General features: G+C 40.0%; 1 protein-coding gene across 1 annotated transcript in view; it reads right to left on the reverse strand.

The window, feature by feature from the left end:
• LOC149438986 (tRNA-uridine aminocarboxypropyltransferase 2-like) overlaps positions 1 to 17,269 on the reverse strand; it is a 262,161-nt gene that overhangs the window by 121,937 nt on the left and 122,955 nt on the right. Inside the window, exon 3 of the mRNA XM_089659604.1 lies at positions 1,440 to 1,534. Within this exon, the coding sequence (XP_089515730.1) occupies positions 1,440 to 1,534 (95 nt within the window). The remainder of the gene's footprint in view (positions 1 to 1,439; positions 1,535 to 17,269) is intronic.

The following is a 17,269-nucleotide window of genomic DNA, read 5'->3' on the forward strand; positions in this document are numbered from 1 at the left end:
TTGTGGGGCCCCAAGGAATTCCCTTAATTTGCAGGAATTTCCTCTCACTTGCTGTTTGGCTATGGGACAGGAAGTGAAAGAAAATATTTGCAATGTGACACAGACAGCAAAAAAAAAAAATCTGACGGGTTATAATCCTCCCTTACTCTAGATGGAAAAAATGTTTTGCCTTTGGTTCTGCTTTAAATCAGGTAATACTTTATAGGGTATGTCTATACGTACTGTTGCAGGATACCATCACTATTTTCAGTGCTCACTGTGGAAAAATATATTTTACTTTTCTAACATCAAGAGATATGACACATCCAATTAAAAAAACTATGTCTTCATCTTCCTTACCAAAGCATTACATTTACATTAACTCTTCTAAACATCAATCAATACATCATAACTATTGTCCTATATAAAAAAGGCCCAGTAAATAGATATACGAGTATTTTTCTGTCCCATTTTAAATGCACTCTGATAGAAGGAGACAAAGTCTTATTAGGTAAAGAGAGTTTCAGAAAATGCTCTGTTGATCCTAGTTTCTTATTTCAAAAGAGCCCTGCAGACTTGCAATGAACACACATGGCAGTCTGATAAAGCTGCTGCTAATTGTAAGGCACTTACTTAGCACTGTCAGCCTGTAACAAAAAGTGTTGTCACTGGCAGGATCTCCAGGTAAGACATTCAGCAACAGGTTCACAGAAATTATTTGCTTAAGAAATCTGTGTACAATGAGACAGGATACCAAATATACTAAAAATAGAATATATAAAAACTTTAACCACTCTCTGTGACTACTATATGGCTAAAGAATCATTATTAAATAAGAGATATGATTAACTAGTCAAAGCAGTATTAAACCCACAAGCAAACATTTACTATGCTATTATCAATTCATAGATGTGATGGCTGCATTTTTTTCTTTTTTTTAAGCTTTCTTTCTTCTATTTTCATCTGGTGATCTGGCCAGTAAGTCTATTGTTTTTCAAAAGAACAAGCCCTTTTGCAAAGTGTATCGGTTACAGGGATGAGACAAACCATTTAACACCGGCAGGAGTGCATATAATGATCAGTTTTATTTATGTAAAACCTTTATCCCAAAAAAAAAAACCTTTTACTTTAACTGCTAACTGTAACTGTAAAGTATTAGCTGGAGTTCAGCTTCAGTTAGTTTGTGTATTCAAATCTGCTAGTACATCTAACACTTCCTTCCCTCCAGACAGACAATGCTGTTGTGCAAACGTGCCCCTGGGCTTTTCTTCATCTAGAGTGGTGTCACTGAAATACAGGAGGTGTGTTACTGGCCAGATCACTAAAAATTAAAACTAATGTAGCCACCGCATTTAACGACTGGTAAGCTACAATATATTAAATGTTTTGATTTTAGGTTTAATATCTCTTTAAGTGTAAAGTAACCTTTTTCACAAATGAACAAATAAATTGATGCCTACCGTTCTTCACCAAAACGCCGGCCAATTAAAACTTTGCATTTATCTTCAGGAAGGCAAGCTGCCAATAAAGGTACAGTTCGAAGAACTCTGCTTTCCTACAATAATGAATAAGAGAAATGAATGTTGTAATAAAATACCATCAACTAATGAAATATTTAAGAGGCTACAACTTCAATAAAAGAAGAAAATTACAAAGATTAAAACATACTTTATGTGAAAAACGTGAGCGTTGCCTAAATAACAGAAAAACGGATTCCTGGCTGGGTAGGGGAATGCAAAAATTAAAAAATCAATTAATTATTTTCTATAATAAAGTACGGTTAATAATGCAATTTCTTACACCGCAGTGTGTTCTTACCTGGCTCCCCTTTATCTATCAGCCAGCGTGTAATTATTCACCTGCTCATCTTTGGTAGCTGCATTATATAGTTTGGACATTATTTAGAGGACGACTCATGTTTACTCCTAATCTGTCCAAGAATGGTAATGTGCAATAAACTGATTCTAAGCACAGGCTATTCAATTCATTTTAGAGATGAATATTCTTTAGAAGCTGGTATAAATGTGGTTATACAGTATTTACACTTAAAACAAAAAAAGATTTAAACTGTTTACAAGATTGTGATTATTGGCACATTTTATATTAGTTCACTGCATTTTTTTGTTTTATTATTATTAATAATGTCAGTTTTTCATTGCACTTTATGTTGATTGACCATGGCTTGTCTTTCTTTCACGTGAAAATTGATATTCCACATCATGTATATGTGCGAGCTGCTGCTATTTGAATAAATGTCATGGCTGTGTAGGCAGAGCCCCACACAGCGATGCGGTTTTTAAATTGTGACAGTGGATGCGGGAAGAGGATTCCCCGACCACTGTCACAGTGGAGGATCGAGGGGTACAGGATGCTGCTTTAGTCTAGGTTCACACCTAAGCGTTTTGCGGTGCGTTTTGCATTTTGCAGAAAAGCACTACAGTCCATTTAACATGATTTCCTATGGGACAGGTTTACATCTCCACGTTTTCACCTGGTGCATTTTTTTAAAGGGTCAGGGGCTTTTTTTAAATGCAAAACGTTAACTTTTTGGTTTAACAGACTTCAATGGAGATGCTGCAGAAATTCATGTAGTGTGTCTTTTACGTGTTTTTGATGAGTTTTGCGGTTTAATCTGCCCAGCAACATGTTGGTACAAAAAAAAAGTACAACGCCTCAAAAATGCATGTGCAAAACGCACCGCAAAAAGCTCTGCAGAAACGGATCAATTGCAAACTGCATAGGTGTGAACCTAAGCTTAGCAACATGTTACAACCTGAACACTGATATAGCATGTAACTAAATGTAAACTTATCCTTTGAACACACAAACTCCTGATAATATCCTGCTATTTATATTAGCACCAATTAGATGTCTTAGTGCAAAGTGTACAATAAGAGAGATTGCTCTTTTTACAAATTCAGTGGAGGATTCTATCTCTACATGCATTTTATGAAACAGATCCTCTTCCTCAAGAGATATGGATGTTGCAAATTCTAGGAATGTTTAAAACCGTATATTTTAGTACAACATTCTATAAATCACATACGTTTATTTATTTATTAACTGAACATATGCACAAACTTACATGTTATGCATACACACTGCATGTCCAACATTATAACTGCTTTATGATTGTTTTTAAATGTTTGGATATAAATTATTACAATCCTAAATGTACAATGTCTTGCAGCCAAACAACAACCTCCTTTCTGGATGCTAATATATCCGTCAGCAAGTAGTTTATATCATCAGTAGGGGATACAATTTTACATACGGATAGTGCACATCCAGTTGCACTATTACATACAGTCAATATCTGCACATATGACGTGACTGTTTAGATGATTGTCACTTTCAAAAAAAGCACACTTATTGCAAGATAGGCTTATCGGAAAGTACAGTAAGTATTTCTTAAAACAAGCATTCCAACATGCAAAATAAAAAAATAGTAAAAATAATACTGAGATATACTACCCAACATTATATGATTAGAGAAGTGATTAATTAATAATGGAACTAATAATAGCAGATTTTTAAGTGTCCAAATTGATACAACTGGTCCCCAATACAGTACTAGGTGGGCTACATCCATGAAAAATAGACTGGTTAAACGTTTGTGTACTGGGAATATGCAGAGTGATCCACGCATGCACAAAGGCACGTTTGCACATGGCAGTTGCAATTATTCTAAATATATTAATACAAACTAAATCGCTTTAATACTTAATAGTAAATGATTTTCTTCAAAGTTTTAGGTTGATTTTCAAACTATTATGGTTATTTATATGCTACGATGCAAATGTGGAAGATATTACATTGGAAAAACCAAGTACCCATTTTGGTGTAGGATTTATGACCATGTGTACTCTGTATTGGAAATTTGTCGACAACAATAGGTAAACATGGTTTCTTGATGCATCGGTATGACCCATCTTTGATCTCCTCCTTTGCTCTTGATAGTATTAAACAAAAATCAAGGGGGGATAGTTTGACAAGCTATTACTTCAAACAGAATCAAAATGGATTACAACTTCAAAGCCACATGGACCTAGTCTTAATAAGTGCATGGTTTTCAAGCCATTTTTTGTAATTGAATATATGATCTATCTAAGGTTAAGGGTATATATCTGTAACATATGCAATCATGTATTTACAAGCAGTAATTCACTACTGTCCACAAAAGGTATAACTATGTGTATACAGTATACTGTATATCTATGTTAGCAAGGGTCTCTGGTCTGATGTTATTGGAGGTCTGCATTTGTGTGGGGTGCCCTTTTAAGTTTTGGGACAAGCGCTGGAAGAAGTTTGGAAGGTAAGTAGGTTCCCCTTCTCTTTTGTTATAGCCTTTTTTGGCCTCTGTACTTGTTTCCTGCTCCCCTGGATCCCTGTCATTGAGGGAACCAAGTGGTAAAGTGTTGCAGCTAACAGGTCTGCCCTCTTAAAGAAGCTGCTATGGGGGTTCAGATACAGGCAACCTATTGGAGTGAATGACGTCTTCACGTCACACCAAAGAGGTGTGTCCCATACTGCGCACAGTAGGCATGATTATCTTTTTTTTTTTACAACAACACAGGGATAATTAGGGAGATGACACACTCTCTCTGCACTATGCTGGTGATCATGGTGGACATACGGGGGCACACTGAAGACACTGAGAATTGAGCTTTGCATTGATACATTTTTATTACATGCTTGACATTGTAGAAATACTGTGGGAAATCCATATGAATCCTATGATATGACAGATCATCCTTTGAGCCTTTTTATGAGCTGCACACCATAGAGGGTATGTATAAAAAAAAGTCTCTAAGTTATAAGTGAGTTTTTTGACCATTTTAGTGCTAATATTCTCCTTACTTATATAGTCCACAGTCAGCTGTTAGTGGTATTATAACAAAGTGGAAGCGACCGGGAACAACAACAACTCAGCCATGAAGTGGTAGGCCATGATAAAAAAGACAGACCAGGCTCAGCGCACAAGTTGTCAACTGTCTGCAGAGTCAATAGCTAAAGACCTCCAAACTTTGTGTGGCCTTCAGATTAGCACAACAGTGCGCTTAGGTCATTCTTTTCCACGAAAGCTGCGTATGGGACTCTCTTAGACAGCACGATAATGATCCTAAGCACTAGGCCAAGTTGACCCTCTAGTGGTAACAACAAGAAAAGGTGAAGGTTCTGGAGTGGCCATCACAGTCTCCTGACCTTATTATTGAGCCGCCCTGGGTAGACCTCAAACTTGCAGGTCTTTCAAGACAAGTAACAACCAAAGACTTTGCATCACCTGGAGGTATTTTGCAAAGACAAATGGACAGCTATGCCACCTGCAAGAATGTGGGGCCTCATAGACAACTATTACAAAAGACTGCACGCTGTCATTGATGCTAAAATTGGGCAATACACAGTTTAAGAACTAAGGGAATGCAGACTTTTGAAGAGGGGCCATTTCATTTAGTAGTTGCCATATTTTGTTTTATGATTATGCCATTCTGTTATGACCTACAGTTGAATATGAATCCCATAAGAAATAAAAGAAAAGTATTTTGCCTGCTTACTCATGTTTTACCAATTCTCCAAGAGTATGCAAACTTTGAGCACAACTGTATGCTTACCTACAGTTTTATCCTCAGCTGCCCATTCGCCCACTGGAGCCCCCTAAAAATATGCTGTTTAAGTTACAAGGCCAAAACACATCAAGAACCCTCTCCTAACCCGCACAAGACAGCAACTTAGTGCTGTATTGTCGGGAGGCGGAGGCGAGATTAAAGTATGACTCCACATCCAGAAGCACGGAGTTTTGGGTTATTGGGAAGGTATTTTAGAATAAAAAAGCAGTTTGTGAAATCAAAACTTCTCATATACCTGTCCAGGGTCAGTGAATTAAAAGTATTTAAGTCAGTGGACAAGCAGGACAGACAGGCAGCTGAAAATTTTCAGAAGTAAGGGTCAACCTAGGCAATCTTTCCTTTCATACAGCTTTCATTTAATACTTGTATTGAATTATTTTTGCAATGTCTAACTGACTTGGAATAAAAATACATTTTGACATATTGAAATTTTGCACTTCCAGAGTATTTACATGGAAGCCCATTATTTTTAGATAGATTGTGACAACTGAATCTGCTAAAGGATTTTGCTGTGCAGCTTGTTAGACGCTATATTGCAGGCTCAAGCCGTGGAACTGTCCATGGAAATTAGGGACTAACGGCAGCTGTAGATATGACACAGCTATTATTTTATCTGTCCCTGTGTTTTAACTACTGCTCCTTTACTGGCTTATGGAAACTGTCATTGTGTGAGCGATATTGTCTTTATTGTTTGGTTTATGGTTTATACTCCCCAAAAGAATTTAGCATTACATTATGCATCCTAAGTATTTGGGCTTTCAGAAAATGTATCCTGGAATGGAAGATTTAAGTTAAGTGCTTCATTTTAGGCAGCTTTTCTACCATTTTCTAACTAAATGAACAAGCCCTTGGTGATTAGGTTGCTTCATAATTAACATGCAGTAATTAATAGCTCTGCCTGTTTAATGAGACTTTCTCTTCCCTCAATTATGACTGTACTGGGAACTGGCACAACTCCAACTACATTCTCCTTTTTATTAGTTCTCAGAAATTCAGTGAATTTTACCATCAGAATAATTATGAGAATGTCACAGAGGTGAAAATGGTTCATAAAAAATCTAAATTACAGGTAAATATTTAAGAGGACTTTTTGCTTTTAAAGTGCTGCAGGGTTCCCCTCCACAATTCTTCTTGGTATATATGTTGCTTCTGTTTATATTAGCATCCATCCATTCAGCTGTAGTAGGCCACATAAGATCTCTATTATAGCTACATGGTTTCACGGCTGTACCAGATTTTACTATCTGAGTCACAAACCAGTCAGCACAGGAATAATATAGGGCAGTGTTCAGAATTAGACTATTTTTATAAAGTGAGTACCCTTTTCAAATGAAATCTGTGAGGATAGAAGCATGGAACCTACCACTGATGATTTGTTTTTTAAAGGGGCAGACTTCAGAGTTGACACCCTAACCATAGCGGCACTACCAAGTGAAACACCAATCTAAAACAAGTTTGAAATAGGGGTTTTAAGTTTTAATGCAAGTCTATGACTTGCTAAGTAGTAAATCCAGAATCAAGTCCTTTGGCCTGCAATTTCAAACACAATTCAACAATGGTAGTTCCCAGTGTATGTCTTCATAGTTTAACTGTCAGTGCTTTTATGCACTTGTACCTGCACCTGTTTCCTTCTTTGTCCACATCATTGTTTTCTATTTTCAGGAAAGGTAAAAGCTAGAGGCATAGAAATCATTGACCTGTATGGGTTAAGGCAGCCCTGTGCATGTGACTGTTTTTTTTTTTTAAAGACACAACCCTCCAAAGACGATTTCTTAGACAACGTAATTTTGAAATTAAAGTTTGGTTTTTTTTAGACCTGCACCCCACATGGTTACTTTGTGTGACACATTCATAGGCTCATGTTAAAAGGATATTCATTAATTTGAACCCTATTTATAACTCACATGCACAAAAAGTCTTGTAAAAAAACCTCTTGCTAAAAAAAAAAAAAAAAAAAACAAATTCTCCTTTCATAACCCAGAGACCAGAACTGTAACCAATATTCCAGATGCGCAGCCCTACAAGTGTCTTCAACATCAATATTTAGATTGCTTGTGCAGCTGATGCTTGGAATGGAGCTGTACTTTTATCACGTGTCTGGTGATGGAGGCCAATGGAGAGAGGGCTTCCCTTGCGGCTAAGTTCCGGACTCCCCTGAGAGTGGGACAGTGGGAGTCAGGCCCAAAGTTGCACAGGTCGCCTGTAGGAGTGCTGCTTGGTGGTCCTCTCAGAAGCACAGCTGGTGCACAGAGATAGGTCTGCAGACAGGGGGCGCCTGTGTGTGGTATGCAAGCCCTTCCGGGATTTGGATGTTTACTGGGTAGTCGGTTCAAGCCAAGGTCAGGTGCCAGGTGGGAATCAGAGCGGACGTGGTCAGATGGGAAAGCCAAGGTCATTCACAGAGGAGCGAGAGAGAGGGTATCCGTAAGCCAAGCCGAGGTCAGGTCAGGGGTAATTCAGAGTAGACAGGTCCAGGAGCAAGACGAGTCAGTAACAGGAAATCACAAGTCAAAACACAGGAACAGGGCATGGGGAGCTAGAGATCATCCAGCAACCAGAGGAAGTGATGAGCCTCCTTATAAAGGCAGTCTGGCACTAGACTGAGGCTGATGTGTACTTCTGCGGCCATATAGAATATTGGCAGAAGTTCCAGATCTTCTAGAACTCCTGCCGTGGACAGGACCCAGACAACTTTTTTATAACCACTAAGCCCTTCTCATGATCTGTTCACCCTTCTGTATTTAAGTTAATATAAACGGGGGAAATGCTGTTATAACTTAAAGGATAAGCTCATATTAAAAAAATAATAATACTAAATGTACATTTTTTGCAGGTAGAAAAATGTGCATTTACTATGCTTTTTCATAGGAGCCTGAAAAGTATTGCAATGTCAGACTCCTACAGACTATCAGTGTAGCTATCTGCCCATACCTCCTATACGGGAAGGCAGTTGTTACAGTCCAGGAAGAATCAATTAACTACAAGGATTGCTCACCAGCACCCTCGTAGTTCATTGAGAGCTACAAGCCGTCAGCCGAAAAGGCTGCTAGTACCTGTAGTCTATTCAATTACAGAACTCTGTGAATGAATGACGTGGCAGTGTAGGCGGAACCCAGCATGTTCGCACTCTTATCAAATTGTCACAGCGAGTGGGGGGAGAAAATCCCCAGCCTGCGGTCACGGGGGTAGGGGAAGGGGGAGAGCTGCAGGAGCTAGAACATTTTCATATATTTCACCCTAAAATGGGTTTTATGTTTTTTCAAAATCAAAGTAAAACACATCAATAGTATTTACAAAATTGAGATCTGATCTCACTTCATATGTCAGGGTAGGAACAACCTATATTTCATAAACCCATAATTGTTCCTTTTAATATCATTATACGTGTATCCAGTAGTGTATTTAGATTTTGTGCTGCCCTAGGCAACACAAAGAAGATGCTCTTTAATGTCTGTCCCGGGCAAAGTGGTTCAGTGTGTTGGATTTGAAAAGTGGGTACTATCAAATTCACATGCAACCAGAGGACAGGAAGAAGATCTGTCCATTGGGGTTCTGTGAGTCATAGAATACCGAATGCCCTACCTTGTAAAAGTACTTTTCAATAAAGCTCTTTGGTACCAGAATACAGAATGCCCCATGGTCTGTCGGGAGCGCCAGCAACTTTCCAGCATCAGATGGAAGGTACAGTTAGAGACATGAATCTGATTGAAGTGTTGGTAAACCTAGATGACATAATCATTTTCGGTAGAACCCTCAAAAAGCATGCAGAGCACCTAGAAAAAGTGCTGCAAACACTCCATGATGAAGGGCTGAAGATGCCTCAAGAGAAGTGCCAGTTCTACTAGCCTTCTGTCACTTACCTTGAACATGTTTTCTCTGCTGAGGGAGTGGCCACCGACCCCAAGAAGTTGGAAGCTGTCTCCTCCTGGCCAAGACCAAGTATTTTGATGGAACTGAAATCATTCCTGGGGTTCTGTTCCCTTTATCAAAGATTTGCCAAGGGGTCGCCAAAATAGCCTGGCCCCTCAACGAGCTGCTGATGAGTGAGGATGAGGAAGATGACACAGATTTACCGAAACCATCCAAACTGGAGGACCTAGGAAGCCTTGGGAGTCTAAAAAGTCAATCCAAGACCAGTAAACTGATCAATGTGAGCAGGCCTTCCATCAGCTGAAGAGAAGCTTTATGAATGCCCCTGTCCTAGCCTATGCTGACCCAAACAAACCTTGCAAACTACATGCTGATGCCAGTCAAAACAGATTAGGCTTGGTGTTGTATCTTGCAACCAGTTGTGAGCAGAAGCCTCATCCCTGCTGTGAAGAACTATCCCACCTACAAGCTCGAGTTCATGGCCTTGAAATGGGCAGTGGTGGATAAACTGAAAGATTACTTGTATGGTGCAGACTTCATGGTCAAAACTGACAATAACCTGCTCACATATGTACTTACCACAAACCCAGTTGTATGCCACTGGCATAGGTAGTTGGCTGCTCTATTGGGGTTCCACTTCAGCCTGGAGGTATCACCCAGAGGTCAGGAACAAAGATGCCAATGCCCTGTTTAGAATGACCCTTAGACTCCCCTGGAAAAGTTGACACAATTAATGTTGGAAGGGATACAAGCCTTGTGCAAAGGAATAGAGAATCGGTCCACAGGAGTGGCAGAGGCTGAAGCTATTGGAGTCATAGTTGCAAGGGTCCCCAAATACTACTGTGACCATTCCCAAGTGAGGGAGGAAGGCCCTTTCAAAGAAAGAGGAAGATCAGATAGATTGCCCTCTCTGCAGTTTAGCATTAAAATCTAAATATGCGGCTAACAGACTCTCCAATAGAAGCATGTATGGTTCATAAGAATAGGAATGAAATTAGTTACAGCTACAGTTGTGTTCAAAATAATAGCAGTCAGACATCACTAACCTGATCAATCACTGTTTTCGGTAGAAATGATATTTCTACATGGCAAATAATTTACTAGCAGGTGTAGTAGAGTAATAGAAATCTATCAGACCCAACAGTCATGACATGCATGTTGCTGATTCTGTGTAATTGAATCACTAACTGAAAGGGGCATATTCAAAATAATAGCAGTGTGGAGTTCTATTAGTGAGGTCATTCATTCTTTGAAAAACAGGTGGCAATTATTGCCCTTATTTAAGGAAGGAAGGCAGCAAATGTTGTACATGCTGGTTACAGTGCTTTTGGAAAATGGGTCGTTCCAGACATTGTTCAGAAGAACAGCGTACCTTGATTAAAAAGTTGATTGGAGAGGGGAAAACATATAAAGATGTGCAGAAAATGATAGGCTGCTCAGCTAAAATGACCGCAAATGCTTTAAAATGGCAACCAAAACCTGAAAGACGTGGAAGAAAGCGAAAAACTACCATTCGAATGGATAGAAGAATAGCCAAAATGGCAAGGACTCAGCCAACAATCAGCTCCAGGAAGATCAAAGAAGGTCTAAAGTCAACTGTGAGTACTGTTACAATTAGAAGATGCCTATGTGAAGCCAAGCTATCTGCAAGAAGCCTCCACAAAGTCCCACTGTTGAAAAAAAAGACATGTGCTGAAGAGGTTACAATTTGCCAAAGAGCACATTGACTGGCCTAAAGAGAAATGGCACAACATTTTGTGGACTGATGAAAGTAAGATTGTTCTTTTTGGGTCTAGTGGCCGGAGACAGTTTGTCAGACGACCCCCAAACACTGAATTCAAGCCACAGTACACTGTGAAGACAGTGAAGCATGGTTGCGCAAGCATCATGATATGGGGATGTTTCTCATACTACAGTGTTGGGCCTATTTATCCCATACCAGGGATCATGGATCAGTTTGAATACATCAGAATACTTGAAGAGGTCATGCTGCCTTATGCTGAATAGGAAATGCCCTTGAAATGGGTGTTTCAACAAGACAACAACCCCAAACACACCAGTAAACGTGCAACATCTTGGTTCCAGACCAACAAGATTGACGTTATGGAGTGGCCAGCCCAATCACAGGGTCTTAATCCAATAGAAAACTTGTGGGGTGACATCAAAAATGCAGTTTCTGAGGTAAAACCAAGAAATAGAGACGAACTGTGGAATGTAGTCCAATCATCCTGGGCTAGAATACCTGTTCACAGGTGCCAGAAGTTGGTTGACTCCATGCAACACAGATGTACAGCAGTTCTCAGAAACAGTGGGTATACAACTAAATATTAATTACGTGATTCAAAGGAAAGCAAAATCTTCAAACATTTTTCAGTTTATATAGTGAATGTTTGAGTTTGTAAAGAAGAATACAAACACTGCTATTTTTTTGAACAGTCTAATATTCACTTTTCTTCAATTTGTTTTAGAGGAACAACACAAATTTGATATATTTTTCTTCATGTTGTAGAATGTGTAGTGTTTCCAATGCATTTGTGTGTATGGAAATAAACGCTATTAGAAGGATTTTGAGCTTTATTCACTTTTTTCAACACACTGCTATTATTTTGAACACAACTGTACATGACAGGGTAGTCTACCAAAGGGGCCCCTGGGATAATCTCAAAGATAAATGGTAAATGTTCCTTCCTGAGAAACATAGACTGTGTTGTCTGCTTTGCATGATGATCATGGTAATCTAGGGTCTTAAAGAACTTTCAAACTAGTGAGAGACCTCTTCTGTTGGCACTGTATGCAGGCTGAAGTGGAAGGCTACTGTCACTCCTGCATATGATGCATACAAAGAAAGACTTTACCCACAAGAACTGCCCAGATGGGCAATCTCCAAAGTTAAGGACCAATGAAGCTGAGGTGCATTGACTTTCTGTGCTTGGAACCTGATTGGACTCGACAGGGGAATGTCCTGGTGATGACGAAACACTTCACCCAGTACACCCAGGCGTTCCCAACTCAGGACCAGCCAGTATCTACAGTAGCCAAAGTTTTGGTTGAGAAGTTCTTTATCTGTTACGGCCTGCCTCGATGTATTCACTCTGACTAAGGAAGAGAATTTGCAAGGAGACTTAAAGACTGCTAGACCTACTGGGTATTCAGAAGTCCAGAACAACCTCATATCACCTACAAGGAGACGCACAACAACCAGAATGGTTCAACAGCACCCTATGAGGCATGCTTGGGACACCTACAAATAGAAAGAAGCAACAATGGAGTAGACACAATTCAGCCGTGGTGCATGCCTACAACACAACTGAGAACAATGCCACTTGGAGCCCTTTGTATATGCTCATGTCACTGCTGGCTGACCTAGCTTTTGGCAAGTCCTTGGATCGAACCTCTGCAACATCTCATATGTAGATCATTTAAGGAAAAATCTGAAGACAGCATAGCAGAAGGCTCAGGTGGCTTCAGACACCGGGGGTCAGTGAAAAAGAAAAACTTTAATCTGAGAGGAAAAGTGCAGGACTTGCAACCCTGTAGTTGAGTGCTACTGGGAATCTGGGTGTCCCTGGGAAGCTTAAGCTAGCCCATCGGTGGAAGTCCCAGCCCTACATTATATGTCAGCAGAAGCTCAAACTGCTGGTATACCAGAAGGAAAAATGGGCCAAATAAAAACCTGGAACCATAACCACCTCTTGCCACTAACAGAAGATGTTTGTGTACCTCAAAAACAAGAGCCCACTCAGACTGTTTCTCAAAGGCATTGCCCAATGACTATATCTCAGTCTTTTGCCACCAGATGCAGATAAAGGGGAAAGCAGTAAGCAGGAAGATGCTTGTACGGACTGGTTGGCCATCTACACTCTCAGAGGCTACCATATGTTCTCCTCCTGAGGAAACGAATACAGGAACTCTCAGGCCTGAGGCTTATATCCCAGGGTAAATTATTGGAAAGTCAAGAAGACCTTCCAACATCCCATACTGCAGAGGATAGAGAGACTTGTCAATCATCCTTAGAACCAGCTGAAGAGCTGGTTGTAGAAGGGCCCCGAGCCCAAAGAGAAAATTAACAATTCAGTCCCCCAAGAGACTGACTTATGATACCTTAGGCCAGACTGCTGAAGAAGCCATTTTCAAAACTCAAAAAGTCTCACTAAATGCCAACATTTCTCACTGCAGATTTAGTGAAAAATGACTCAAACTTTGACACATTTAGATGGGCCATCCCAATATTGGTGGCTTATGGCCAAGACAATCTTACTCCTAACAAATAGTGGGAGGTTCCCGTGTCAAATTCCTGTGCTAACTTAAATCACCCATTGTTGTGTAAATGTTGACGCAAAGCAGTATTAAACCCAAAATCAAAACTGTGGTATACTGCAGCTTACCAATCATTAGATGTAGTGACTGCATCCATTTTCTATTCTTTGGCTTTTTTCCCTCTGTTTTCACCTGGTGATTTGGCCAGTAACACACCTCCTGTGTTAGTGAGACATCAATCTGTAGGAATGAGTACAGGACACAGCAGACAGCAGCACTGTCAGTTTTCGTAGACAGGAGTGTTAAATGTATTAGCAGATTTGAATACGATAACAAATTGAAATCTTTATAATCAGTTACAGCAAACAGTTTTGTTTTCTTTTTGGTATAAAGTTTTTACATAAATAAAAGTTGACAATTTTAATCACCCCAGCCAGTGTTGAATGGTCTCATCCATGTAAACTGATATATTCTGCTGGAAAGCTTGAGCTTCTGAAAAACTGGCTGAATCAAATAAAAGAAAAAAAGCATAAAAAGAAACTGAATGCGACCGTCACATCTAAGAATTGGTAAGCTGCAATATAATAAATGTTTGCTTTTGGATTTTATGCTGCTTTAAGCTTCCCTCTGTTTATTTAAATTCATCTAAAGTTATGAATATTGTATGCTATTGGACTATCCCTTTTTTAGGACTAAAGATTTCTGGTGGGGGGAGTGTGTAGCCGGGTGCTTGGCTAGAGAGACAGAGAGTGATTTAGGGCACTCTGCGTCAGTGCTATCTGTGCTCCCAAAGGACTTCAGATTAATGGGTTAACACTACCTCACCTCCATACACCAGGGTGATCCAACAAGGACTAGGAGCTTAAGAGACTTGATGACTGGCAGCAATAAATCATGGGAGATGAAGTTCGGAAAATAAACTTTACTATGGCAGTCTATGAATAACTGGACTACAATGCCCATTGAAAACTGGGTACAAGGGGAGAGTTTGACAAGCGTACACCCAGAGACTGACGCAGTCCTCCATTTTGCTAAGAAATCTCCATGTTGTCCCTCATTTCTCCCCCTCCCTCTCTGAGGGCCACAGTGACATCTGGTTGGTGTGGGTGTTGGAAGTGTTGCAGGCAGGCCAGAGCCCAGCAGGGAGCCTCGAGGTGCCTGGTTGTCTGAGAGAGCTGTACAATATCACACCTCGTAAAAGATAACGCAAGCCTTCCCAGGAGTTCAACTAAGCAAGAACCAGATAAACACTTTTAAAATCCATTTTTCCCCTATGTCTCATTTCTTGGAATATTAGAGACTTACATAAAAACCAGGCATATCGTCAGATTGGCCAAGAGGAGACGAACAGTTTGATAGGTCACTCTCCTCGGCTGGAATACATAGGAAAGCAGAAAAGTAGATCTTGTGAACCATTCAGTGTAGAATTTCATATCTAATCAATCCTCAGACGTGTCTGCATAATAATCTACCCACGGGTGGAGTGTCACTTGTGCATAGGAAACGTTATGAGCCAAAATATGAACTAGAAGAGATTTTGGCTCTAGTTTAGGTCTACGCCCAGACCTTCCCGCCCTAAACGGGGTATAGGTCCTTGACTCCAGAGACACCCCATGCTGGGGAACTACAAAATGAGCTGTCAGGCCTAAGAAAGTTAAGTTGAAGAATTCTCCCTTTATAACATCAGAACCACCTGGGGAGACCTGCACCCTTTCGCTCTGAAACTTGATCTGCTAACCCAGAACTTTGGCAAGTACTTTAACCCTATAACTTCTCTCTGTTATCTCTTTGCTGTGCTGTTGTTCTCTGTATATTTATATATTGGTTACATCTTTTTTCTGTAAATATTTTTATTGCACCCGTTTGACCTTTTAGTAATAAATCTTTCCTTCTGAAAGTGTTGAACTGTTTCTATAGCTCTTTATTGCAATTTACGAATTCCTGCCTCTAAAAGAGCACTACTGTGTTTGTTTAACCCTCTGTATAACCGGCCTGCGGTGACCGTGTTATACAGACATTTATCTCAACCATTAACAGTGTTATAGCTGATATCGCTGAGTTTCCTCTTTCTCTGTACAAAAAGGAGGTGGTGGCAGTGTGAAGGGTTAATTGCGTAATTAACCTGACCCAGTAACAATCACCCTCAGGCTGCCGGTACATAGATTGTGGTCCAATTAGCTGGAAAATCGTTGTGCAGGGTGCAGCTGGGTGTGGCATTGTTACGCATGTGACATTGCGGTGTTAGATTGGCCAGTCCTTCGGTCACGAGTTTGGTGAGAAGATCAGGGGTCTGACGCCGCGTTCATCACATATTGGTGGCAGCGATCGTGGGATCGTCACATCTTGGTGGCAGCAATCATGGGATCGTCACAGAGAGAGTTGTGTTTTCTCATGCTGGATACCAAGGAATTTTCTTTGCTGCGAAAAGATCGAGTTGTGCAAATCACAGCTCCTATGTGTACATCAACCTACCACAAGCCTGCGGCCATGTGCTGAGGACCAGAGTTGCTGCAGGCAGATCCAGAAGTGAACTGATATCTGAACAGTGAGACTACGTTTGCTGTATCACTGGGACTGGTGAGAGGATACTGCTGCCATTACCCTCTTGCTGCTAGTAGAGACTGAGTCTGGCCATCTAATTGTCAGCATTATTTACTGCATTCAGGCTTTAATGGGACTGTACTCATCTGCACCACTGTAAAGACTGGGCCCCAACACAAGCCACTAGAAAAACTAGGGCTACAGAATACTCACTCAGATACTGTATCTATTTCACAAGAACTTTATCTATTGTCCATAGTAAGAGGTTATTCTCTAGGGAGCCTTACATTTCATTGCTGCTATTCATATAAAGTGTAAGCTAAAGTGGATACAGCCTACTGTTTTTTTAAAAAACCTTTAGGACCATAGCAGTAACCTACTGTTTATAGCAAAGTTATTTCGGTATTGATTATCATTTCAGTTACTGTTTTCTAATTTCATTACCTATTGCTGAGTTTGTAGATTATCAGATTTACTCTAATTTAGCTGCATAGAACACCATTTTTTGCTACTATAGCCTAGTGAACACATTTGGGGTTTTATTAAAACTGGTGCACTCAGAATCTGGTGCAGCTGTGCATAGTAGCCAATCAACTTCCAAATTCAGCTTGTTCAAATAGGCTGTGACAATAAAACCTGGAAGCTCATTGGTTTGTATAAAGATCTGCACCTGATTTTGCACCATGCAGTTTTAGTAAATAACCTCTATTATCTAGTGAATTGTGATTGACCTATTCTTTTACTTACTCAATTATGTGCGTACTGCTATATACTTTTTGATACTGAACCTTAGTTGTGCGCAGGGTATCTAGTAACAGTGCAGTATCCATTTGCTTAACCTGGTGTGTCAGTGGGGCTGAGGTTGGTCTCAGAGTTGAGGCAGAAGAACTGAGAACCCAATCTACGGCTTCTTTGGGGGTAGTGCTACATATACTATATATTTTTGTTGTATCTCACATCTTTAAGTGCCTGTAAATAATTTTTGCGCAAAAGAA

The sequence above is a fragment of the Staurois parvus genome, unplaced genomic scaffold (genome assembly GCF_062004578.1).
Source record: "Staurois parvus isolate SC_StPar_1 unplaced genomic scaffold, SC_StPar_1.0 ptg001169l, whole genome shotgun sequence".
NCBI lineage: Eukaryota > Metazoa > Chordata > Amphibia > Anura > Ranidae > Staurois > Staurois parvus.